Source organism: Eurypyga helias, unplaced genomic scaffold, assembly GCF_000690775.1.
Source record: "Eurypyga helias isolate BGI_N326 unplaced genomic scaffold, ASM69077v1 scaffold13151, whole genome shotgun sequence".
Classification (NCBI taxonomy): domain Eukaryota; kingdom Metazoa; phylum Chordata; class Aves; order Eurypygiformes; family Eurypygidae; genus Eurypyga; species Eurypyga helias.
Genome location: NW_010230379.1, coordinates 553 through 13,643, shown reverse-complemented (window position 1 = coordinate 13,643; position 13,091 = coordinate 553). Strand labels below are relative to the sequence as shown.

Below are 13,091 nucleotides of genomic sequence, written 5' to 3'. Positions count from 1 at the left end.
TGAGCTCCCGCGTTCCCTGAGGCAGGTCTGGGCTGTTGGCTGCGCGGCGCGGGCTGCGGCCGAGCAGTGGGAACTCTGGCACTGCAACGAGCCGTGACCCGTTTTCAGATTATGCAGGTCTCTGCGGCCCTTCTGATTCCGGGAGAGGAATTCCCTTTTAGAAGGTGCTCGGGACAAACAAAGCGCTTTACTGGGGACAGGTTTGGGGAAGGCCAGCAGTCGGCGAGCTAGGCCCGGATTTCACATTCCACTGTTACAGGTTCAGTGGTAAAAGCCAGTTAAAACAGAGGAATGCACTGCAGGAATTCCTGCATTTTTGCAGGAATTATCCTAGGAATTTATGTTTTAATATCTGTCGAATAGGTGTTAAACCATTTCTCTGGCAGTGATGCCTTCAGAGGCCGTTTCGCAGGACCTGCCTTCCTCCTCGCGCTGTGGCAGTGCAGGTACTACGCCCTGCGAGAAGCAGGTAGCGGAGTTCTCCTCGAGTGCTCATTCCTAGTCCTGACTCCCTCAGCGAGGACCAAATTTGGGTCTGAGCCTGGCATTTTTACACAGCAGTTGGCTCATGTTTCAGCCATCTTAAGAAGGTTTACTGAAACCCTCTGTTTAAATCTGGCACTTTGAGTTTTGAAGAATGCATGGCATTTTTGTTTCCAGTACCACAACGATGCTCAGCCACATATCTTTGTCTCTCCTGGAATTCGCGTCCAAGGCTAAGGTTCCTCTTCTCTTGCACAGTTGCCTCAGATGGTTGCTGCATTTTTTATAATGTGGAGTGAATTCCTGTGACTCTCAGAGAGATTTATTCTGTAATTAAATAATCCTGCTTTTTTTTGTTGTTGTTTTTGTTACAGTTGTTCAGTGAAAAAATAAGTGGAGCAGAAGGAACAAAGTTAGATGAAGAATTTCAAGAGATGGAAAGGGTAAGGAAAACAGTGTTTTGTTTTTCAGTATTAAGCTATTGCAGAATCAAAAATGTTTCATGTTTCAAGTGAGTATGCTTCCAAACAGAAATATTTAAGGGCGAGTGCAAATTTATCCTTGAGCCTTGTCAGGTCAGCCAAGGGGGAAGAGACAAGCTACAAAGGCTGTTTGAGCAGAGGACGCCGGTTCCACTGACACCTCTGGGTGGTGATGAATGGTGCAGAGCATCGGGGCGGCCTTTCTCCTCTCTCTGTGTGGGACAGCCAAGAGAGAAGTCTTGTGTTTAGTGAGTCCTTGTCAAAACGATGAGCTGCCCCATCTGATATGAATGGTAAAAATCTAACTAATAGGGTCAAATTTTCTCTGGATACAGAATTATAATTCTTCATGTTCAGCAATTCGCATGAATTGTTGTGGAAATTGGGATGTTTGCTACCCACTTACTAGCAGTTGTGTTGAAAATTTAAACAAGCTTATTGCCAGTTTCTGTTTTTTCAGCCTCAATGTGCACTTTTTTTTTTTTTAGCCACACTTTTTCTGTGTGTATTTTCAAATGTTCATAGTCGACCTAGGTCACAGCTTTTAGTGTTGGCAGATTGAGGAAAAGAGTCTTGCGTGAGTTGTGGGTTTTTTCCAGTGTGCACTTTTGAATTTGTTATCCATACAGGTTTCTAGGTTTCAGTTTCTTTGGCTACAGAATAATTATTTCCTCTCTCTGCGTTATAAGAGGAAAAATAATGTGCAGGCCCTAAGGGAGGAAGAGGGAAACAAACCAGAAATGTGATTTTTATGGCATTTTAGAAACTGTTAAATGGGAAGACAGTGCAAACTACTGCTTTAAAGGGTGCTGACCCCAGGATCATGAGGGATCTGTTCAGTCTTTTTCACCCGTGGAGAGGAGCAGTCTGTGTAACAACTGCTGGGCTGGCAGGAAAACTGTAGTCTCGACTGTGTAAGCTGTAGTCAAAGACTGATGGGCTGGAGAGGCAAGCCCACATTCTGACATAAACCTTCCCTCCTTCCCAGTTTTACCTGCCAATTAATATGTTTTTGGTAAAATCCTGTCATAACTGGGACATGGTTATTTATTTTAAGCTAGAATATTTGCTTTGTTTTAAATAAAATTTCATAATTGGTTAGAATATTGTATTATGTCTAATAAAATGATAAACTGCCTAGCAATCGATTTGCTTTTTGGTAACTGTTTTACTTTCCTTTTTCAGAAAATTGATGTTACTAATAAAGCAGTAGCGGAGCTTCTTTCCAAATCCACGGAGTATCTTCAGCCGAATCCAGGTAGGAAAGGAACATTAGGTGATGGATTTTGCTGAACATTATCATCTTACTTGGAAATTCATCCTAGGTAAATAAAAGCTAATTAGACCCCTGTGAGTGAGGCTTCTGGGTGTCCTCGAGAACTTTACCTGGGTGTGTCCTGAGCACCTGTGAAGCTTGTGTGCGGTGAGTCTGATCTGGGACGCGTCCACTTCGCAGCACACAACAAACTGGGTTTACTGGGCATGTATGTGTTGTGCATCCACGCCGTGTCTCCGACAGCTTGGTCCTGTGGCTCAGCACGTGTGGTCACGTTCGTGCTGGATTTGCTGGAGCGGGATATGGATCCCTACGGTGAAGAGAGCACCAACATTTTTATTTAGCAGAGATAGAACAAGCCATTGAATTTAGCTCACTTGCTGCTGCCATCAGGTACTGATGGTTACGCAGCCGCGGGGAAGGGGGCTGCCAACCTGTATTTGAATGAGGCTTTGTATGTTCTGGACACTTCTAGGTCTCAGTGGATTTTGGTTCGTCAGTTAATAGAGGTTTTTCAAATCTTGTGTTAAGAAACAAGAGAGGAGACGTGTTTACATTTGCAGTCAGTCGCAGAGTTTCTCTGCTGTGTCCTTGACTCACTGTCCAAACCAGCCGTTGGAAGAACCTCCGGTTTTTTTGAGAGCTGCCTGAATTCCTGTGTAGCCAGCTACCCCGGTGACTTCAGAGATAGCTCTGTCTTGTGGGTACCCTGTGAGGTGCACGTCCCTGAAGAAGTTAAATGGGGTATGCCTACATAAGGATGGTAGGACCCAGTCCTTTACCAAGGCCCAGCCGGGATGTTGGAGATGAAGCTAGTCACCATGCTCCACATTCCGCAGGAATTCCCTGCCCGTGGCCGTGACTGTGTTGAAGAAGCTGTTGAGTTATTAGTAAGGAGCAGGTTGGAAAGACTCTTCAAGAATAACTGCATGTTTTTGCACGCATCATGACAATAAATGAATGTGCATGTACCAGGCCGTTCTGCAGAGTAAATTTCTACTGTCTTGATTACTGGAACCAAAAAGCAGGGTGCAGGTGGGAAGTTCTGCAAAGTTCTCACAAGCAAGAGAGAGAAAACACATGAAATCGGCTTGGGCTGCGCTCATGTCTGTTCCGTGGTTGCTTTCTGCAATACTCCTAATCAAGGAGTCCACAAGCGGGAATATTCAAAGGAATGTGAGTATTGGTGAATATCCACGGAAGGTGCCAAGCACTATCTATCTGCCGGAGAAATGGTGCCCATTCGGTTGGGAATAAACACCAGTTTCATCTGACCCATGTTGTTGAATGGAATCTTGTTTCAACTTTGGAGTACGAGATACTGACCACAAAAAAATGATGAATTTACAGACCAGCATAGCGACTTGCTTCACGACATTGCTTGTTAAATGATTTACTGCTTTAAATATATTAGTTTTAAAAGTGGTTTTATAACTTTTTTCTTCTTTTATGGCCGCCTTAGCCTACAGAGCCAAGCTGGGAATGCTGAATACTATGTCAAAGATCAGAGGACAAGTTAAAACCACAGGCTATCCCCAGACAGAGGGACTCCTAGGAGACTGCATGATACGGTATGGCAGAGAGCTTGGCGATGATTCTATGTTTGGTGAGTTTGTGCATCTCCTCTGTGGGTATTTCAGCATAAAGTTTTTTGCAGAATATTGCTCAGTGACGTAACCGATGTAAATAGCTGCTGCAGGTAAGAGGGAAAGTGAAGTGCGTGCTACAGTTAACAGAACACAAGGCTTCTGGGTATTTGTCCACCTTGTTGCAGGTGGATTTGATAACATGCTGCTGCTGTCTGATGATTCATGTTATGACTGTAACCACTTCAGTTTCTAAGTTGTCAAACCTACATAATTGAGGGTGTTTCTTAGCTGCAGTGTATTTCTTTTAGCCTTTAAAAGGAAGAGTTACCCTGAATTTGAGAAGTAAGCTAAGAGGAAAAAGTCTCATGAAAAAAACCCCAGTGAATTTGGGTGGTTTGTGTTTTGGTTTTTTAATCATAGAATTAAATCTGGTATTTCTGTGCTTTGGAGCAGTGCATCAGAACTACGCATTTTCTTGATTTCATGAAAACACGCTCTAGCCTGGGCATGCCACAGTTCTTTGGTAAATCAAATCTTACCTATTTCCTCTCAGAATATGCTGGTACTTCACAGCCAGAATCTTGGCAGAGGACTTGCTTGTGTGTGGGCTTGACTGGGATGAATCCAGAGCAGTGTCACCGAGCTGCACAGTGTGCGCTTGATGATATGGCTGGGACTGAGAGAGAAAAAGGGAGAAATACCTGAGAAAAGGAGAATCCTGGTTAGGGGAAAGAGAGGGGGCTAGGAGAGAGTGGTATGGGCTGGGACTGCCTGCAGAAGCCAATACCTTTGGTTTTGTTACGTGCTGTTGTTAATATCTGCAGTTTTACACTCGGTGCTTGTCTTGAAATAGCAACAGCTGTGTAGGCGTGGGGCCCTCACGCTCCAGACTGAGTAGGTGCTGCGGAGGGAGAGATGCTGCTGGTAGCCAGAGGCGTCTCTATTCTCCTCACCAAGAGTGAAGTGGCCCAACTCGTCTGTGAGCTGGATGTATTTCTGGTTTTGCAAAAGCAACGGGGATACTAAGTAAAACTGGGAAAGGGGAAAGGACATTTCAAGCACCGTTCTGCCTGCTGATAATGCTTAATAAAGTACACAGCTATATTAACTAGATGGTTTTAAAGAAACAGCAACAATTTTGACTAAAAGGAGGTTTGGGAAAAAACCCATGCTGTATGTGAGGAAGCTGTAAAATGTGATTTTTGCAATTAAAAAGTTACTCACCTTTTGTGTATTGAATAATATCACTGAAATTCTGCAAAATAACCGGTTTGGTTTGCAGTCCTCAGAGTGAAAGAGATTTGTAACCTATAGAAATACAGTAGGGAAAATAGTATTGTTCTTTTTTCCTAGGGCATCTGGGGAAAAACTTCGGAACAAAAATTTTCCCAGTTCTGTTTTTCTGTAGGGGACAGGCAGTGCTTGCATTATTTCTTTTACTCCCCCAAGGGCCTGCAGCAGATACAGATACCTATTTGAAATAGCCGTTTTGTAAGACAAATTTTCTGGTTTTACATATATTGAGATACAAGTAGCCTGCTTTTACCACAGGTCTTGCACTACTGGATGCTGGTGAGAGCATGAAGCAAATGGCAGAGGTGAAGGACTCGCTTGATATTAACGTCAAACAAAATTTTATTGATCCTCTACAGTTACTGCAGGACAAAGATTTGAAAGAGATTGGGGTAAGTTTTCCAGAGAGAAGCTTAACTTACCAATAAACTGTGTCAATCAAACCCTAGTTCCCTGAGATGTTTTTCTTGAAAGCAATAAGGTAAATAAATTTCCCTGCATTTAAGTTTGTCTCTCTAGCAAAATAGTGGTGAAATCTGCTTGAAATCAGTGCCTGGTTATTCCTCACTTGTCTAACTTACTCGATTTGTGATATGGCTTGTACAAGAAGAATTGTGAAGAAAATGATAGTCTTTATTTTTCCATTTTATTAATTCTTATGAACATGTGAGCAGGCTGTGATTTACTGCCTCTGATTACCCTACCTTGCCATCTCTGTCAGCCTGAAGTTGTTTATCGCGGAGGACGAATGTAACTGTTGAAAAAGGCTCTTCAGGGCAGTCACAGAATGATCTGAAAGGTGCCATGAAGTGCTCAGGTGCCATATGCCACTCCTGGAAAAACAGGGAAAGCTGAGCAACACATTTTTAACCTTTAGAGTTAAGTTTTTCAGTGCTTTTGTTTCCAGTGTGACAATTCAACGAAAGCCAGGCAGTTTCTGTCTGAGCCTGTTGATGCCAATAGACTTGGGTAATAAGCCAGTTAAAACCCTGATGAAATGCAGAAATGAAAGTTATTTTATTTGTTTACACATAAATGGATGTGGAAAGCGCAGCACAAAGACAGCAATAACGTCTTGATGTCTGCAGCTGTCTCCTGTGGTACGCAACTCTTCTCAGTTGCAGTTCTTCCGAACTGATGAAAAGAAATTGTTTGACGTTAGCTTTAATGAGTGTTTTGTACTGTCACTTTGAGTCCATCCCGTGAGCCTGTCAGTCCCAGGATTTTTGGGAAAAGAAGGGTTTGTGTAGTTAAATCGAAGTGTCAAGTTGACACCGAACAAAGAAAGCAAGAATCCAGAATTTCTTGGAGCGCTGCTCACGGAATGAGCGGGGGAAAATAACCCTTTGACTTTTAGTTGTCATGTTGCAAATAATTCAAGAGGTAGAATTGAGTTGAGCGTAGAACATGGGTACACGGACACACTTCGATTGTCTGAATGAGAAGCAGGATCCAGTCTGAAGTGTTGCACATGCAGTGGAGTCCTGAAGTTGGAGGCTGAATTTCAGCAAATCAAGGTAGCCAGTCCCCAGGCATTAACAAGTGGTTATTTAAAGCCCATACAGATTAAAATTTCATTCATACAGCCCTAGACTTACCTGAGGCTGCTGTAGATCAAAGGGATGGACTGGATAATCTCTGAGCCTTGTATTTCTTTGATTCCGCATATCCCTCTGTTTGCACCCATAACTGAAATGTCCTTAAATCCCTGTGTGTTTGGACCGGTTCATGAATGTCCTGTCTTACTTAGCATCATCTGAAGAAACTAGAAGGACGCCGTTTGGATTATGATTATAAAAAGAAGCGTCTTGGAAAGATACCAGATGAAGAAGTGAAACAAGCAGTAGAAAAATTTGAAGAGTCCAAGGAACTGGCTGAAAGAAGCATGTTCAATTTCTTGGAAAACGATGTAAGTCTGGCCTGCGCTTTTGTGTGCGGCGCTGCATCCAGGAAGGCAGTGTGTGTGTGGGGTCGGCTAAAGCCTCTCCCAGCCTTCCTAGGAGGTAAGGTCTGGAAGCAGGAAGCGTGCCTCTGTCCTGCTGGCAGAGAGGAACGTAATGCCTGACAGTAAACGGGAGAGTGAGGGTTCAGGAATTCCTCCTGGAAATAGAGCGGCTCAGGCGAGGTTGTCACAGAGGCCTTACGGAGTTTCACAGTGTGTGAGGAATGGGCTGTCAGGATGCGGTTTGGTCAGCGGGAGGGAGGGAGGGGATTAACACAGTCGCAGACCGGCTCCTCACACTGTGAGCAAGGGTACGTACCCTGCGCTTGCTGGATGGTAGCTCACTCCTCTTCAAAACTTTGCTGCTGATTCGAAGTCTCTCAGCTATTTTACCTCCGAAAATTACTCGACAGAGAGCGAGTTTATGGCTTGGGCTCAGGTACCTGGACTTGGGCCCAGTCCCAAATCTCTCACGAAATTACATCTAACGAAGGAGTGTTTTGTTGGGGACAATCCCCGCCTCTGTCCACACGCAGAGAAACAGCCGGATGTGCTTTTTCCCATGTAATCATGGAAATCTAGAAAGAGAGAACTATTTGGGCCTATTCCAAAGCTTTCTCTTCTCCTGTAGGTGCAGCACGGCAGAAAACACACTTAGAAAATAAGGGGCAGTTACAAACTATCCCGTAGCTCCTCCGCTGTCAGGGAGTGGGACACGTGTCACAGCAGTGTGTCGCTCAGTAGGCCTCTTGCCGTTTCACCAGAGCACAGTATACGAGGGCAGCAAAACACCTCTGTCAGCAGCTGCGGCACGCTGTTCCGCTGCAGGCTCTACGAGCTGCCTGGTTGCAGCGTGTGCGCTGTAGTTCTGCCTTGCAGGAGCAGCTGGGAAGTGTCTCAGCTGGTGTTTAGCATTAGTCAAAGCACCAAACTGAGGATAAAGTGGATTAAAATGGTTTAGCTGAGCTGAGTTATGCTTTCTAGTATAAGTAATTCCGCTTTTGGGAGGGTGTGAACTCAACGTCCCTTTGAGGTTTTTCCATACCCACTTACTATTTTTCCTGTTTAAAAAAAACCCTCTCTGCTCCTTCCCTTCCATTTTCCATGCTGGCCCAGCCTGTCCTCCTCAAACTTCTCATCAAAGCCTTGGTGTCTAACCCTAGACTGACTAGCTGGGTCTGCAGAGATTTTAACTGCATCGCTTCATAGAATCACAGGTTGGGTTGGGTTGGGAGGGACCTTAAAGCTCCTCTAGTTCCAACCCCCCTGCCATGGGCAGGGACACCTTCCACTAGACCAGGTTGCTCCAAGCCTCATCCAGCCTGGCCTTGGACACTTCCAGGGATGGGGCATCCACAGCTTCTCTGGGCAACCTGTTCCGCCCCACCCTCTGCGGGAAGAACTTCTTCCTGATGTCCAATCTAAATCTACCCACTTTCAATTTAAACCCCTTGTCCTATCGCTACAGGCCCTTCCCACCCTTTCCAGTTTCTAGGATGTGTCCCTTTCTTGGTCTCCTTGCCCTGCAACCTCTGTTCTCTGAGCTCTGGTGCCTTCCCAGCCCCAGTCCTGATCCCCATCCCTGCACACAGCTACTTCCAGACCTCCCACATGGACGCAGTTGATGCACTTCGTATCAGATCCATCTTCCTGCCTTTCCCACTCTCGGGCCCAGGCTCCTCTTGCTAAGTGGCTTTTAGCCCCTCAAGTTTCCCTGGCTCTTTCCCAGTCTCTCTCCTAATCCACCATTCCATATCGCTCCTGGCTCTTCATCATCTCGTTTGGGCAGGACTTCTCTAGCATTTTCTCCGGCCACCGTCCAAGCCCCAGGCACTCTGTGGGCTGTCCCCAGCTGGTTCACATTCCTCTCTTCTGATGGGGCCGACTGGTACCAGCTGTGGCTTCGGTTCTGTGCGTTTCATTTCTGTTCGCTGTGTGACAGCGTTTGGCTCTTTGGAGTCCCAAGAGTTTCTAATCATCTTTTTAAAGCGACTAACAGCAGACTGAGTATAGCACAGAACTGCCACGGGTCCATAAAACATTCTGGGCACGTTTACTCGGATACCTTCTTGTGATCCAGCCTCTGAAGACATCACGATGGAATGCAAACATGTCAGACTTCCTGGGGTCTGTCCTCTTAATGCTGTCTTAAAGGAAGAGGACAAATCTGTTTCTGCTCCGTCCCCAGTACAGCTTGAACTTTTCAGTTGTGTAGGAGAATGAGATGATTCGTTACCTCATGAATAAAAATATTTAGATTTTTCTTTCTCCTTCATATTCTCCCTTTCCTCAGCATTCATATTTCTGAGCGATTGGCCGATACTTTTTTAAATCCAGGTGGATAAATCGCATTTCATTTATGGCTTTATAAATGCTGCCATCTAGTGAGGTAAGTCCAGATCCTGTCAGGACTGCAATTTGTAAACATTGCTAATGAACGCTAAGGGGCCTGAGTCAGAAGAGCCTTCACGGTGTGGTTCCTTCCAACGGACCTGCTAAGGGCTTTTCACCTTAGCTTTCACCTGCTAAGGGGTCATGTCCTCTTAAGTGTCTCAGGCTTGGGTGTTGACAGGCAGCTGGCTGGGAAGTTGAGAGCAGAAGGATTTGCACGTTGTGAAGGGAAATGACTCAAGGACCCAGCCCTGCGTTAGGGAATGAGGAGTTACACCTCAGTTTTGTTCGGTTTCCAGCTGGCAGTTTCTTTGATGGAACCACATATGCTCTGTTTCAACAGCCTCCACGAGGCATGATGGTCTCCTCAGATACCAGGTCTGTTCTGAATGATCGCGCTTATCCTTCAGCTGAGTGTACAGCAGGTTCCTTACAACTCTTTTCCTCTCTCTCAGGTAGAACAAGTCAGCCAGTTGGCTGTGTTCGTAGAAGCAGCGCTAGATTACCATAAACAATCCACAGACATTTTGGAGGATCTGCAGAGCAAGCTGCAAAACCGGTAAGGCTGATCCCATCAGAACCTCTTTGGCTGCGGTGGGTGAGCGTGAAAAGTCACTGAAGCAACAGATCTCGTAGTAGCATCTCGCAGATGCACGTTTGCTGCGCTCTGTGCCCTACGGGACCTCACTGCCTTCCGCATTCCCACCTGGCGGCATCTTGCTGCCCTGGGAGCCTTGAAAAGCTGTGACTGTCTGCAGAACCTGGCGCTCACCTCTGCTCAGGTCAATCGGGACGGCCTCCGTGTGTTTGTAGGTTTAGTTAAACTTGCATGCTTTGAGTTGTGTGTTGCCGGCGTTGCTGTTGGCCTGTTTTCCTTGAGAGGAAGGGCTACAGCAACATTCTGCAGCCGAGCGAGGAGATGGGCAGCTGACTTGGAGCATGGCTGTGGTGTAATGTGCTTACGAAAGGCCCGGATACCTTGTGCCATCCCGACAGAAGAAAACCAACGCTGCTGTCACTAGTCGGTCACACGTCACTGGGAACCAGCGGAGAACAGGAGGCGTAGATGCCTTGAGTGCCACCGCAGCCCGGGCTAACCCTACAGTCGCAGAGTCGAGGTGGCTGTTTGGGGCTTTGCTGAGATCAGGGTGGCTGTGGGGCCTGAATCAGCACGGGGGTGTCTGAGACACCCTTCACCTTCCCAGCCGGAGGGGTGCGGGATGCAAGGAGGCCTCCGCTGGGCCATGTGCAGGAAGAGGTGTTGGATCAGTTGTGCTGACCGCAGGATTGTTTCCCCTTTTCTCTCCTGGAAAGGTGACGTGTGAGATGCAGTCCCTGGGCCTCTGTCCTGGCTGGGTTTCTGCATGTGTCATCTGCAGCTCAGCTTTCCCAGGAGCTCGTTCCTGGAACTTCTGAACTCGGTGGCAGCTGTGGATGCTCAGCACTTCTCAAACTCAGGCTGTTAAGCTTTATGCCTCTGTCAGCAGGATCAAAGCATTAAATAAAATAGGGACTCACTGAAATTCAAGTAGTGCATGAGAACTGAGCAGCTTCTAGTGAATATAACTACCTTCTCCCCCCTCTCCCCACCCAAAAAAGCCTGCAAACAAACCTAGCAGAAGGGTTTCCCCCTCACCTTTCAAACACCAAAGCGCTGAACCTGAGTGGAAGCTCCATAAGTATTTCTTCCTTCAAGTAAATCTCTGGCCCCTCTTGTGTTCCAGAATAAATGTAGCATCTAGTCGGCCGAAACGGGAATTTAAGCCAAAGCCTGTAATAACAACCACCCTGGAAGTCGGTGATAATCAGCAGCACAATGGGATCGCCTACAGTTCTTCCATAAAATCGTCAGGTAAGCCTGTGGCCACGGAACTGACGTGCCGGTAGAGGTTTTCCCAGACTGTTGCGTGAGGCGTTCCTTGCGCCACGAGAAGAACGGACCCGCGAAGCGTCAGCGGCCGTGCATCGGACCCCAGTTTGTTTCCCAGATTTGGGAATGGGATTGTGAAGCTGGGTTCTTCTCAGTAGTCTCTCACCCACTGTGAAGTCGAGGTGTGGCATTCTGCGTCGTCTTTTGGGTTGTCTGTGTTGCCACCAGGGGTGGGAGGAGGGAAGAGAGGGGCACTTGCAGAACACAGTTGGTGTCTCACAAAGGCCGATGCCTAAGGTGGGTGTGCTAGAACGCTGTCTGGAGTGTCTCCAGATGCTAATTCTCTCCAGTCTTAGACTATAAATGATCAGTACAGGATCTGAACTACTGGCCATGTGACATGCAGAGTGGTGACTCCTGCCCTTACCCATTTTATTCACGTTTTATTTTACCGCCCCCTACAATATGCACCGAGGTGTGTGCACTGATGAACTGAAGTACTTGGGGACCTGCTGGTGTTGGGGGTAGGATCCCTTCCTTTGAGTAAACCCTGATTCCACAAAACAAAATCGACAGCCCTTGGAAGTTGTGTGAACGATAATAATTAGTAAGGTTACACTTCTCACTGAAATAGCTTTTCCTCATCTCATGGATAAAATTATTTTGCCCTGTCTCCTTAATGGCTACAGCGTGTGATGAGAAAAGACAAAAAAAAAAAACAACCCAAAAGACAACAATATGAAAAGAGAATGAAGAAGCCTTTTTCCCCCCTAAACATTATTTGTAAGGAAAATAGAGGGAAGCAGTGAGCCAGAAGTTCCCTTCTCTGCTTGACATTGTATCCAGGATCTCTTTCTGAACCTTTTCCTCTTCCCTCCAGCCTTGTTCCTTTTTAAAGGCTGTTGGGAGAGAAATGAGAGAGCTCAAGGTGAAAGGATAAAGCTTGGAGCTGTAACTTCATGCTCATTCTAAGGTCTCTTGAATTTTCTTGCACTCTGCTAGCAGATGAAGCAATTATCCGTACTGTCGGGGATTTGCGGCAGTTCAGCAGCATAAACCTACCCGGCAAGATCTTACTCCTCTGTGGGTTTCTTTGTGCTTCAGGCTATTCGAGGGTGTGTAGTGAAGCTCTCCATGCTGACCACACGCAAAGAGCAGTTCAGTGTCAGTGTCAAGTGTGGAACTGAGGGAGACAACCCCCTCTTTGCATGCTCCTCTCAATTCAGACCATGTGGTGATACAGTCACAGAGTCATGAATTGGTTTGGGTTGGAAGGGACCTTAAAGCCCATCCAGTTCCAACCCCCCTGCCATGGGCAGGGACACCTTCCACTAGACCAGGTTGCTCCAAGCCTCATCCAGCCTGGCCTTGGACACTTCCAGGGATGGGGCATCCACAGCTTCTCTGGGCAACCCGTCCCAGTACCTAAGGACGTGTTTCGCTCAGAGCACCGAGGATGTTTGCAGCTGTCAATAACTGCCTAGTTATTTTCACAGCACATCTGGAACAAAGTAGCAAAAACATAGCAACCTCTATTAAAAAGCCAGCATAAAATTTCTAGGCCCCTTTCAGTTACTTGTCGTTATGTAGGCTTCATTTTTTCTACTTTGTGTGCGCAGTAGATGCAGCGAGAGCTGGGAACGCAGCTGCAGTATCAGAAGCAGAGAAGGACCTTGAGTTCAGTGCAGGCATTGCCCTGCACCAGCTGAGACCTGACCAGTGCTGCTCCCTCCCAGCCAAGACCTGATCAGGGCTGCTCTCTGCA

At 46.5% G+C, this 13,091-nt stretch overlaps 1 protein-coding gene across 1 annotated transcript; it reads left to right on the top strand.

The window, feature by feature from the left end:
- Window positions 1–860: 860 nt before the first annotated feature.
- Window positions 861–11,343, top strand: LOC104503025 (endophilin-A3). The gene is made up of 7 exons (XM_010160724.1): window positions 861–926; window positions 2,151–2,223; window positions 3,704–3,847; window positions 5,382–5,515; window positions 6,874–7,032; window positions 9,912–10,015; window positions 11,181–11,343. The coding sequence occupies exons 1-7, from the start codon at window positions 918–920 to the stop codon at window positions 11,341–11,343; spliced, it is 786 nt and encodes a 261-aa protein (XP_010159026.1). The 5' UTR covers window positions 861–917.
- Window positions 11,344–13,091: the final 1,748 nt, after the last annotated feature.